Source organism: Ursus americanus, chromosome 21 (assembly GCF_024610735.1).
Source record: "Ursus americanus isolate L20-20 chromosome 21, mUrsAme1.1.p, whole genome shotgun sequence".
In the NCBI taxonomy this organism is placed as follows: Eukaryota; Metazoa; Chordata; class Mammalia; order Carnivora; family Ursidae; genus Ursus; species Ursus americanus.
In genome coordinates this window covers 45023058-45035891 of record NC_142147.1, presented here as the reverse complement: position 1 = coordinate 45035891, position 12834 = coordinate 45023058, and the positions used below count along the sequence as shown (strand labels likewise).

The 12834-nt window shown below is 55.0% G+C and overlaps 1 protein-coding gene across 1 annotated transcript in view; it reads right to left on the bottom strand.

The window, feature by feature from the left end:
- The window catches only part of SPTBN4 (spectrin beta, non-erythrocytic 4), a 70194-nt gene that overhangs the window by 31653 nt on the left and 25707 nt on the right, over window positions 1-12834 (bottom strand). Inside the window, exons 13-17 of the mRNA XM_045785081.2 lie at window positions 10837-11782; window positions 9420-9557; window positions 6145-6895; window positions 4518-4720; window positions 750-840 (exon numbers count right to left, since the gene is read on the bottom strand). Coding sequence (XP_045641037.2) covers window positions 750-840; window positions 4518-4720; window positions 6145-6895; window positions 9420-9557; window positions 10837-11782 — 2129 coding nt within the window. The remainder of the gene's footprint in view (window positions 1-749; window positions 841-4517; window positions 4721-6144; window positions 6896-9419; window positions 9558-10836; window positions 11783-12834) is intronic.

The window sequence follows — 12834 nt, the reverse complement described above, 5'->3', positions numbered from 1 at the left end:
CTTTGTTTGGGGGAAACTTAGGCACTGGATCATTGGGGGGGGGGGGGAGGGCGGTGATGATCCTGGGTAGATGAATGAGGCCGGGATCATCTCTGGGGGTAGGAAAATATTTATTGGGCCATCTCTAATGGGGCAATCTTTTACGTGGTCCAGAACCGTTTCTATGGAATGCAGGGGAAAGAGGGGGAGGTGGCATGCCACCTCCCGAACCTTTCTCTAACGGGGAAGGAGACCTGAACCATCTCTGATTTGGGGCGATCCTTACAGATGTGTAGATCATCTCTAAAGGGGTACAGCTTGATTCCTGGACACTTTCAAAGGGGTGGAAGCTTGTTTCTGGGCTGTCTCTGACCTAAGTTGCGCTCTGGGCAGCTGGTCTACCCACACCTGCCCCCCCCCCCCCCGCCCCGCCCCAAGTCTCCTACTACTCTCCCCAGCAAGGCGCTTCTCACAAATCTCCCGAGAGAAAGGTGAGATCACCGCGCGTCCCCGCGGGACCCGTAGGCGCGAACGCGCGCCGTTGCCAGGGGCGCCCAGGGCCCCTCCCTCTTCCCCCAGCGCGACAGGAGGCGGGAGCTGCGGAGCTTGCGCACTGAGGCTGGAATCTGCGCGCCCCCTGGCGGCTCAGAGTGACCATCACTCCACGACCCACTTAGACGGGGCATCCCCGCCCCCATGGCGCCTCAGCCTTGGAGCACTTCCCTCTCTAGGAAAGAAGTCACTGTGCCCAGCACAGCTGGAGTTCCTACCTCGTGGCAGTCTCGGAGGAAGTGCTGCAGCCCAAGTTGGTCGTGTAGCTTCTGCATCCATTGCTGGGCCAGCAGTTGGTTTTCTTGGCTCCTAGGGATGGGGAGATAGGAGCTAGGGCAAGCCTGGGGGAAGGGGGGGCGCGGTGGGCACTGGCCAGAGGGTTGTGAGGGCATCGGGCGTGGCAGGCCTAGGAACTCGGGGCATATGTAACAGTGAGGAAGAGGAGAAAGTAAGGTGGGGATGGGGGGAGAGGTAAAGAAACATCAATTAGGGCAGAGCCAGGGATGAGCTGGAGAGGGGCAGAGGGAGAGAGCAAGAGAAAGAGAGAATGGGAGAGAAAGGGACAGAGACAGACAGGGACCTGGAAAGAAATACAGACACTTAGAAAGAGTCACAGAGAGACACAAACCCAGAGAGATAAAACACCTGCAGAGTAGAGATACCAAATGACAGTAACTTAGAGATCAAGAGACACCTAGAGAGAAAGAGAGATCAGGAGGGAGAGACAGACTCGGAGAGAGAGGGAGAGAGAGAGAGAGGTGCAGAGGCCTACAGAGAGAAACACACAGACACAAGACCAGAGTCAGGGAGAAACAGACCTCAAGAGGAAGTGATTGACAGAGACCCCCAGACAGACAAAGAGAAAGAAACCCAGGGAGAGAAGAAATAAGAAAAGACAAGTAAAGAAATGCAGCAGGGTAGTGCCAGACAGAGAGACCAAGAGCAGCAGATAAGGAGACAGAGAGAAGGAGGCAGAGGGAGGGAAACTGACAGAGTTGGGGCAGCGACAACAGGGAGAGGGAAAGGCAGAGAGGTGGCAAGATGATATCAGTAAAAGACACAGCCAGCCAGCTAGATGGGAGGGTGCAGTAGAGCTGGAGAAAGGGAAGAGAGTGGGGCGTGGGCAAAGATGGGGCTAGACCTTTGGCCTGAGTGAACGGGCTGGGCTAGACCCAAGCCCCTCCACCCCGGAGCCAGCCGGGACCACAGCCCCAGGCAGCCTGGCCTCCTGCCCACAGTACAAAGTGCCCAAGAGTCCTGGTAGAGGGGGGCTGGGGACATCCCATTTTCCTTTGCCTTGAACAAGCCATTCCACCTCAGGGCCTTGGCACTGGCCGCTCCCTCTGCCCGGAATCCTCTTCCCGCCCCCCAACGTCTACTTAAATACCACCCTCCTAGTGAGGCTCCTCCTGATCCCTCTCCAACACCTTCTGGCCTTCTTTTCTTCTTTAGTTTTCTCTCTCGCACTTAACACTATCTAACATGCTATATATTACTTAGTTATCTTGTCTGTCTTCCCCACTAGGATGTCATTCCACGAGGGCAGGAACCTCTGTCTGTTTTGGTCACAGTTGTATCCCCAGTGCCTAGATAAAGAGCCTCGCACACATCAGGTGCTCAATATACATTTCATGAATGAATGAATGAATGAATGAATGAGACATAAGGCAGCAAGAGAGATAATAGAAAGGAAGGTAAAGTGTCTGGAAAGACAGAAGAGCAGAAGAGAACACAGAGTCAGAGAAATGCAGATGGAGGGAAAAAAAAACGGGCAGAGACACAGAAGGAAATGGAGACACAGAGACATACAGATAAATGGAGGCAAAAGGAAGGAGAGAGACGTCACTGAGAACCAGGGGCACAGCTGGAAGGAGGCACAGGACAAGCTAGAGACAAACGGGCAAAGTGCTAATTCCCTTCTGCCCAGACTCAGCTCGGGAGCCAGGAAATAGGAAATGCCTCTGAAATTGAACTGACATTATCCCTGCAGGTCTTTACCAGCCAACTTGCAAGCATCAGTCCTAGGAATGAGGGAAATCCCTGGGTGGAGGGCAAGAAAACAACAGTGGTCACATCCTTCTTGTCCTGGCTGGGCTGCTTCCTGGCTGTGACCTTGGGTAAGTCAATTCCCCTAACTGAGCCTCGAGAGCGAAAAATGCAGGTAAGAAGAGCACTTCATACACAGGACAGGGCCAGGTTCCAGGTGAGGTGAGACACACGGAGGCACTAAGTGACTCGCTCTGAATCTCCCAGGTTGAGGGGTACAGCTGGGACTAGCATCTGAGCCGCAGCCCCCTGTGAATGGATGTTTTATGACTTCCAGCGGGTAGGAAACCTGTCCCTAGACAAAGGAACCGCAGAATGGGGGTAAGGGGGCAGGGATTGGGACTGTCTCGGTTCCTGCTGCGTTCCCAGCCTCACCCAGCACAAGCCTAGGGCAGATGTCCCCTTGGGGTTCCCGCAACCCCCTGTATTACTCCCATCCAGGTCCTAACCATTCTGGGCCGTCCTTGTCAGACAGCACGTGAGCTCTGTGAGGGCAGGAATCGTGTGCTGTCCTGGTCACTGCTGCGTGCCCAGCATTGCCCCCCACAGGGCCTGGAATGGGGCATGGACTCAGTACCTGTTTAATTACCTGAATAAATGATAGCATGAAAGGAGCAATTAATGACAGAAAAGACAGGAAGAAAGAGGGATCACAGAATGAGCAGTCCCCCAGGCTCCGCCTCTCCATTCTGCAAAGCCTGGCATACAGCAGGCACTCAAGAAATGTGGGGTAGGGCACCTGGGTGGCTCAGTCGGAGAAGCATCTGCCTTCAGCTCAGGTCATGATCCCAGGGTCCTGGGATCAAGCCCCACATTGGCCTCCCTGCTCAGCGGGGAGTCTGCTTCTCCCTCTCCCTCTGTTCCTACCCCCTGTTCATGTTCCTTCTCTCTCTCTCACTTTCTCTAAAACACATAAATAAAATCTTAAAAAAAATATGTGGGGTAAAGGAAGGGCAGGTCCAGGCCTGGCACTGGGAGCTCCTAGATCACGAGTTTACATCCTCAGGACCAGAATCCCCATGAAAGTTTTCCTTAGAAAATTCCAGCCTTGTCCCAGATGAATTTAGGGGAAAAAGACACCTGAGCCCCAAACAGAGGAAGGGCTGGGGTCTCCGGGCCGTGGATGGTGGCGAAGTGATCAGGCATGCTTTCCATCAGGATGGAAGGACAGAAAGAGGGGCGCTGGGCCCTCGTTGACTCACCCCAAGAGGCAGAAACAGTGAAGATGATAGAAATCAGCCTGGAAGAGCCCCTATGCAAGACTCTACTTGAGGGCTGGGACTTTTGTTTGCCTGGGGGGGGGGGGTAGGGGGTAGTGTTTTGGTCGGAGCCTAGAAGAGTGCTTGGCACACAGTGGATACTCAGTAAATGTCTTTGCCTAATTAATACAAGGACAGACAAGAGACAGGGTAGTGGTGAGAGACAGATGGTGGCTGATACTGTGCAAGGGAAGCGTGAAAGGGACACACGAACACACACTCTGTGGGCTTCCTAGGGAACTGGGCCACTGGGGCCTGCCAGCGGGGCTCATTCATCGTATCCAAAACCCCAGAATGGCAGGGAACAGCATCCCATCTGGAAAACTAGAACAGAACTTGTGTCTGGCCTTTAGCTGTGGATCTGGGGCCCAGGGACCAGCACGGCAGGGCAGAGGCAGGGCTTCCAAGAAAAGAAGTTCGCATTTGCACAACCCATCCAGCCACCCCAGGCTGAGGGCTGGCTTGGCAGAGAAACTTCCCTGTATATCCTTCTGTATCTTTTGGGTTTCCGACCACCAGGTGGTTACCTTTTCCCAAAACATCAAGTTAAATCAAATCTAAACCAGTATGGAATGAAAGAGAAATCAGAGAAGGGGCAGAGAAGCGGAAATCGGGATGGAAAGGAGAGGGGGCCTGACCGCTTCACCCCTCCCCTGTGCCCCTGGGGTCTGAGGGACCTACTTCTCCAGCAGCCGGGTCACAGCCTCCTGGGCCTGCTCCCCGTAGGCGTTGCCCTGCCTCAGTAGCCCCTCGGCGGCCTGCGTGGCCACTTGCGTCTTCTGCTGGTTCAGCTCCATCGTGGTGAGAAAATCCCGGTGTCTTTTCAGCGCCTCCTCCACTGCTTCCACCGTGCAGGGGAGCTCGGGACCCGACAGTGCCACCTCCTGGGGGGGTTGGGGGGGGCGCTCAGGTCAGCCCTGCTTCGGTCCAGGACCTGGGAGACGCTGCCAGCCTGGCTTGCCTCCCTCTGCGCTCCCCCTTGCTCACTGCGCTCTAGCATCGAACATGCCAGGCAGGATCCGACCTCAGGGCCTTTGCGCATGCTAGGCCCTCTGTCTGGCAGTCCCTCCCTCCAGATATCCCCGTGCTTGGCTCCTTAACTTCCTTCAGGTCTCCAACCATCTGCCAAAAAATACCACCCTCCACCCCAGCGTATACCTGAAATGATATTATTTTTATAAGGATTGAGTTGTTTATCATCTTTTCTGTCCCCCCACCCCGCGCACGCACACACACACACACACACACACACACACACACACACTAGAAGGCCAGCTGCATGAGGGTGGGATTTTGTGTTTTGTTTCCTAAGAATCGTGCCTGGCGCAGAGGAGGCATTCGGTAAATATTTCGTTAATCCATGAAGCCTGAACTGGGTGCTGGGTGACCTCAAGGAAGTTCTTTCCCTCTCTGGGGTTAGTTTTCTAACAGGTAAAACGGGGGGGGGGGGTCAGAATTGTTCTCCTAAGGCCCCCTCTGCTCCCATATTCAGTAGCCTCAGAATTCCAGGGGCTCCCTGTCTGTCCCCCCAGATAATCCTCAAACTGGGTGAGCTTTCTCTAAGATAACCAGCAGAGGTGGTCACCCTTTCTAAAATGATCTCTAAAGCTTGGTAGTTACTCCTGGACAATCTGAAAACAGAATGTTCTGTCTTGTCCAAATCCTCAAACTTGCTTCCTATCCCAGAATGACCTCCAAATGGATCGGCTGTTCCCAGATAACCATGGCACTTCGCTTGATTTTCTCAAACAGTAACCAGTTCCCCTCTCCAGAGGGCATGCAAATTGCCATTCCCAATAAGGAGATTATCTGCTCATTTGGGCACCCACAACCACATAATCCACAATCCATTGCTGATCCAGATAACCTCTCAGCCTGAATCACCTATTTCCATAATCTTTATCCTCGTCATCCACCCCAAGATCTCTGAACTCGTTTAACCATCACCAATCAACCTGGCGCTCTTATTTCCTTCCAGACAATTCACAAACCAAGGAAGTCACTGCAATGTATATCCAAGTGCATTACTCACTTGGGATAGTCAACCGACTGTCAGCCGCCTTAGATAAAACACCAGTCCACCCATCATCACCCTCAGATTCTGTTACGCACATGCCCACGTGTGTTCACACTGCATGATCCACACACCAGCGATCCATTCCCACTGACCCTCCCCACTCCCACTGACCTCAGATGAGCCACGAACCCAGTGGTCCCTGCAAACACTCCTCCATACATTTCCCAGTCGCCCCGAGCCCCCGTGGCCTCAACGCCCTTCCCCCCACCGCATGAACCCCGAAGCGGCCACCTGGTTGCGGAGCACTGCGCGAGCCTGGCGTAGGTCGCGCAGGAAGAGCTGATAGACGTGTGCCTGCACCAGGGCCTCCCTGCGCGCCTCCCACAAGCCAAGCAGCTTGTGCCAGCCAAGTTCGAGGTGCGGCAGCCACTCGTCCAGCGCCAGGCCGGGGCCCAGCTCGGCGCCGTCGTTCGCCAGCAGGGCCTCGCTGGCTGCCACGATGCGCGCGTAGTCCTCCTCGCGCTGGTCCACCTCCTCCTTGAGCGCGGCGTGGCGAGCCAGCAGCGCATCCGCCTCCTCCAGGCTGCCGGGCAGGGGCCCCTCGACGCCGCCCGCCGCCTCCTGGGCGCGCACCAGCCAGTCCAAGAAAGCGTCCAGGTCGTGCAGGAAGCGCTGCAGGCGCCCGGCCGCAGCCACCGCCTCGCCACAAGCCTGAGCCGCGCTCGCCAGCGCGCCCCACTCGGCGCCCAGTTCTTCCGCACCCTGGTGCAGCCGCGCTGCCTGAGCCGGGAAGCGCACAGCCAGCAGGGCGGCCTCCTCCTGGAGGGCCGCCTGGCGGGGCTCCAGCGCTTGCAGAGCCGCCTCCAGGCCGCTCAGGCGCCACTGCAGGGCGCCGCCCGCTCGGGGCGCGCTCTCCACAGCCCTCCGCTTCTCGCGCACCTGGGCGCGCACCTCGGCCACCTCCAGCACGTGGTTCTCCACCAGCAGCACTGCGCTCATCTCCTCTTTGCGCTGTTCCACCAGCTCCACGATGCGGTTCCACCTGCCCGGGGGCGGGGGGCGGGGGGAGGAGAAGGGCGCCTTGAGGAGGACAAGGACTCCTTCGGGGGCGGGGGGGGGGGAGCACCGACCTGGCATAGAACCCAGCCACTGTGTGACTTTGTAAAGTCACTGTATCTCCCTGAGCCCCCGTTTCTGCCTGTGTGAAATAAAACCCTACAAGGCACAGTTGCTTACAGCAGCGGTTCTCAAAGTGTAATCTGAGCGGGGTCAAAACTATCTTTCCAATAACGGTAAGATGCCATCTGCCTTTTCTCTCCTAATTCTGTCCCCAGAGTCCCAGCGTAGTTCTCAGAGGCTGCATGACCAAGACTGAACGCAGGAGCAGACCGAGAACTCAGCTGACTTCTCCTTAACCAGACAGCAAAGAGATCTGCAAAAATGCAACACAAGGCCGCTCTTCTCACTACATTTTTTTGTGTTGAAAAGTAGTTATTTTTCATTAAAAAAAATACTCTAGTGACATTAATATCCTGGGTTTATGATTGTGATTTTAAAACGACTTAATATTTTTACATTTCTCAGTATCAATTTCCAATGCAGTAAATACTGATAGATACGACCCACGAAAACAAGCTCTTGGGGGTCCGTAACAGTTTTTAAGACGGATGTTGAGCCCGAGTGTAAGACGTGCTGGCTTACAACACTAGATACTCTGCTGGGTCCAGCGAATAGAAACTGAGCATGTGGCGTGAGCCACGTGCTGAGGATCAAATGGTGGAAAGGCAAACGTGTTCTGTACCAAAATAAGTTAATGGGAAAAAAATTATGTATTGCTCTGTGCCCTCAGGCAAGTGATGATACTTCTCTGGGCCTCAGTTCCCCTTCATGGGCTGTGTATGTTCCAAACTGGACTGCCTGGAGTCAAATCTGACCTATCTGCCCTTTGGCACATAACCCTTTCTGTGCCTCAGTTTCCCTATCAGTAAAATGGACGTGATCATAGCACAGCACCTACGTCATAAGGGTGTTGTGAGAGTCCAATGAGTTATGATTTATGAAGTGGGTCAAACAGTACTTGGGCGCTACTATCACTAAGTAGGGACAATTTGGGGGAACATATGGAGCTCTTTTCTGCCTCAGCTGTGCTCCCTGTCTGTGGCTGGCTCCTCATCCCCTTTGAGGGCCCAGCTCAAAATGTCATGGCTGACCACAAGATCTAGAATCGCCTCCAGCCCTCTGGTTATGTTCCACGAGGTCACAAGAATTCTCTAAAGATCGTGTTCATGTATTAGTTTATTTGTTCACTGTCTCTCTGTCCCCTCTAGAATGGACACGCCACAGGGCAGGGTTTAGGACTCTAGTCAGAAGATTAGGACTCTGAAATCAGAAGAACCCAAGTTCAGGGGGGTCTGGGTGGTGCAGACGGTTAAGCGTCTGACTCTTGACTTTGGCTCAGGTCATGATCTCAGGGTCATGGATCAAGCCCCACCCTGCGCTCTGTGCTGAGTACGGAGTCTGCTTAAGATTCTCTCTCTCCCTCTCTCTCACTGTCCCTTTCCCTGTCTTGTCTCTCTCTCTCTCTCTCTTAAATAAAAAGGACCCAAGTTCAAGTTCTGCTTTGGCCAGATTCACCACGTAACCATGGGCAAATCATTTACCTCTGATCCTCAGTTTCCTCATCTGGAAAATGGGAATAATAATGTCCATTTCAGTGAGTGTTTCATGATATCACGTGGCTAAAGCACTTGGCGTATACTCTTACTAAGCCGTAAATCATTACTGTTATCATTTGAGGCCCTGATGCTTTGAGACTGTTAAGCCTAGAAAGGCTTTAAAATCCCTGATTACTGGAATCTTACAGCACAGCAGTTAAAAATAGTCTTAGGAGTCAGACAAATTCAGCTTCAAATCCAGGCTTGACCCCCTAACTTGCTGTGTGACCTTGGGCCAGTGTCTTCACCCCTCTGAGTCCCAGCTTCTCCCTCTCTAACATGGGGCAATTTATGCCCCATAGGGTTGCTGAGAAGATTCAATATTAAGTGTTCAAGAGCCCCAGCTCCGGATTCAGACAGAACTGGGTTTGACTCCTACTTACTGGCTTGAACTAAGGATTTCACCTCCCTGGATCTGCATCTTCATCTATGAACCCTACCCACATTGGAAGAACAGCTGTGAGTGTTCTAGGGGGAAAGATATTAATTTGTTATCATTTTTAAAGAGTTCTGAATTCTAGAAACTTTACTATGGAAACTGGGATATTGGAAGATAAAACCAGGTATATAAAGTGCTTAGAAAAATTTCTGGCAGATAGCAGATACTCAGTGAATTGTTTCCATACAAGTAAACTAATAGTCTGCTAAAATATATTGTATTCTCATTTCACCACATCATCACTGACATTGGGTATTACCATTTTCCCCCAAGATTTTCCTGATTTCCTAGGTGGCCATTATCACGTCAGGGGTCAAAATCACACATTTCTGATTCCCACAGTTGAGTGAATGAGGAAAAGAATGATGGAAAGAACTGGTAAAGACTGGTGTGAGGCCCCAGACCCCGCCTACCTGCTGTTGAGGTGGTCCTGGCAGGAGCGCACCTCGTCTGAACTGGGGTGGCCTCCTTCCACCAGCTCCTGGACCGTGTGGTTCACATCCAGGACACGGCCCATCAGACTGTTCATCTCCTGGTCCAGACTCTCAAATCTGTAGAAGGAGGATGGTCGTGCTCAGGCAGGCCTGGACCCTGGGGACCTGTCCACTTCTTGGCCTTCTCCTGCATTTCCTTCTAACTCTTAGGACCCCATGCCAGCTCCTCCTCCTTCTACCTGCGCCCTAAATGTTACATCCCTCAGGGCTCTGTCCTAGACCCCCTCAGCTTTCTCTCCCATCCTGCCTGGGCCATGCCATCCATCCCCACAGTCTCAGTTCTCATGACCCTAGTCTCATGACCCCCACAGGTCTCTCTGCAGCCTCAACTTCATTCCTTTGGAACATGGCTATACCTCAAAGCTGCCAGTCACCTCCGCGGGGCTCCTCGCAGCCACTGTGACTCAAACCAGCATCAGTATCTCCCCTCAAATTTGTTTTTCCCCTGGGTCCCCATCTCAGGGGCAGCCCCACCATCTCCTAGGCCATAGCTCTGGGCCCTGTTTTGGACAACGCCCCTCCCCAGAATGTTCACCCCCATGGCCTCTCCACTTGGCCTCCTAGCCTGTCCAGTCCTGTCCCCTCCCACCCGGGGCCCCACCCCAGCTGCCGTTTTGGGCTTCCAGCCACCATTCCCAACCCTCCAACACACCCTCTACATGGCAGCCAGGAAGATCTTTTTAAAGTTGGGCACAGTCCTCCCCCTTTTAAAACAATGCCCAAAGCTGTGGCTTGGGTAATTGCAGGCACAGTAAGGGTAGGGACCAGGCCTGTGTGTCGGCGATGCCCAGCACAAGACCTAGAACGCAGCAAGAGCTCAATAAGTACCAACTGAACGAATGAGTGGATGAATAAAACGGGTCATCCACTAATTTCACAACTCATTACTAAGTCAGCCAACAGACAAGTCAGTATCTCACGTGTCACGGGGTGGTTAAGTGCTATGAAGAAACGTCAAGCAGGGTGATGGAAAAGAAAGTGACTGGGTCGGAGCTACTTCATGAGCTAGGGAGGTGACAATTGTGCAGGGACTGTGGCAGTCCCAGGGGAGGACCAGGCTGGGGTGTCTCTGGAGAAGCTTAAGTTAATTTCCCTCCAGGTGAATGTAAGTCTTACAATAATAGCAAACGCTCCTGAAATGCTCCCCTTACCCAGGCATTTGCTAAGTGTCCTACAAGTACTCATTACGCGTCTCTTGTGAGGTGGGAACTACTATCATTCCCGTTCCCTGGAGCTCTGGCCCCCGCTGAGCGAGTGTGGGAAGTGTTGAACCCTGGAAGGCTAGACTGAGTGAGTTCAGGAAGGGGCCCCGGAAGTCCCACAAGGGCGCGCTCACCGGTGCTGCACCACCTCGACGTCGTCGAGCGAATCGGGCACGCGCATGGCCAGCAGCCACTGCTCCTTCTCACCGATCCACAGCTCGCACGCGTGCACTTCACCGAACATGCGGTAGACCGCCAGGGCGTCACGCAGCCACTGGCGCCGCAGCGCAGCCACCTCGGTCACCTCAGCGAACAACTGCTCTGCCTCCACCACGCGCACCTGCAGTGCCACCACCAGGGGCCCGGCGCCGCTGGCGCCCCCCAGTGTCGCCAGCTGACGCCGCAGGCCACCCACGGGCCCGCGATGCGCCTCCACCTCCCCGGTGAGCGCCCGGTGCTGGCGGGCCAGGCGGCGGCTGGACGCCTCGTCGTGGCCGAAGTCGCCCGCGGCTGCTAGGCGGTAGGCGTCGCGAAGCCAGTCCAGGAGCCCGTCGAGGTCGGCGCCGAACTGATGAAGCGCCCGCGCCTCCTGCAGCCGCCGCTCGCGTCGCGCCGCCGCCTCTTCCAGCCGCTGCCAGCGCCGCCGGGCGCTCGCCGCGCGCTCAGCCAGGCCCGCCAGCTGCACCGTCTCGGCGCCCGGGCCCACGGCGCCGCCGGCCGCAGCCAGCTCCTCCCCGCGCCGCAGGGCCTGCTGCAGCAGCGCCCGCCGCCCGCCCAGCTCGCCCTGCAGGATCTTGTGCTGCGCCAGCAGGCGCGCGGTGCTGGACAGGTCGTGCGCGCCTCCCGCCGTGCCCCCCGGGCCCGCCGCGCCGCCGCCGCTGCCGCCCGCCGCCTCGAGGAGGCGCTCCTTATCGCGGGCCCAGCTCTCGGCCTCCTCCAGCTCCTGCAGCAGCGCCCACAGGCTCCGCGAGGCCTCCAGCTCCGCGCGCCGCCGCGCCGCCTGCTCCTGCAGCTCCGCCAGACAGCCGTGCACGTGGTTCACGCGGTTGCAGATGACCTGCGGATCGCAGGGCTGGTAGCCTGGGCCAGGAGAAGGGGAGGACCCTAGGTTGGGCACCGGCCACGGGGCGCCCGAGAGCGAGGTGCAAGCTACCTGCCCTGTCTTTGGCTAGGTAGGCTTCATCAGGGACCCGATTGCGCGTCCCCTCCTCCGGGGAAGCCTTCCCTGACAAGCTGTCTGGAGCAGGCGCCTTCCCTGGCTCCCCCAGGCTTCTCTATTTCCCTTATCCCAGCCCTGACCTCTCTGCCTGTGCCCTCCCCGCCCCCCATCCCGGTCCTGACCCCTCTGGCTTATCACCGCCTGTATTTCACCCCCACTGGACCGGGAGCCCCATGAGGGCAGGGCCTGGGGCTGTTTCCGTCACACTATGTCCCCACCATTGCCCAGCACCGGGTGGGGAGCCCAGAGCAGTACCTAATTAAAACAGTGACTTATTACTGATTGAATGGTGGGTGGAAACTGAGATTCGGAGAATCCTAGAATCTGTATGTTTTAGGGTAAATTGTGTTTCCTTCAGGACTGGACGAAATGAAACATCTTATTTTAAGTAATCTCTACACCCAACGTGGGGCTCGAACTTAACAACCCAGAGATGAAGAGTTGCAAACTCTACCCTCTCAGCCAGCCAGGCAGGAGGAAATGTCTCTATTCTTAAGCCATTTTCTGGGTTCCCCCTCTCATCCTCTTTTGCCTTATCTCTAAACTCCAGGGATGACCTGAACTCCCTTTTTTCTTCAGATAGTTTGCCTTCCTCCTAGACCTCTGGTTTGTGACGAAAGAATTGTGAAATTAACTTAATGGCTCACCGCCAGCATTTCTTTAATGGAATAGGATGGAACGAGTAGAAAATATCAGGATGCAACACACGGGGCGAGGGGAAGCACTGTTTCATAAAACCTTCGTGCCTGTGTGTGCACGCTTGCGTGTGAACTCTGGGTCAGGAGGTAAACGTATTTCTTACTGGGTCAAAACACTGCGAGAGACACTGCCCTAGATGGCATGCGCCATTTCTGGAATTCTGGACATTCGCTGAAATTGACCCAAATACCAAGGCGTCCAACTGAATAAGCAA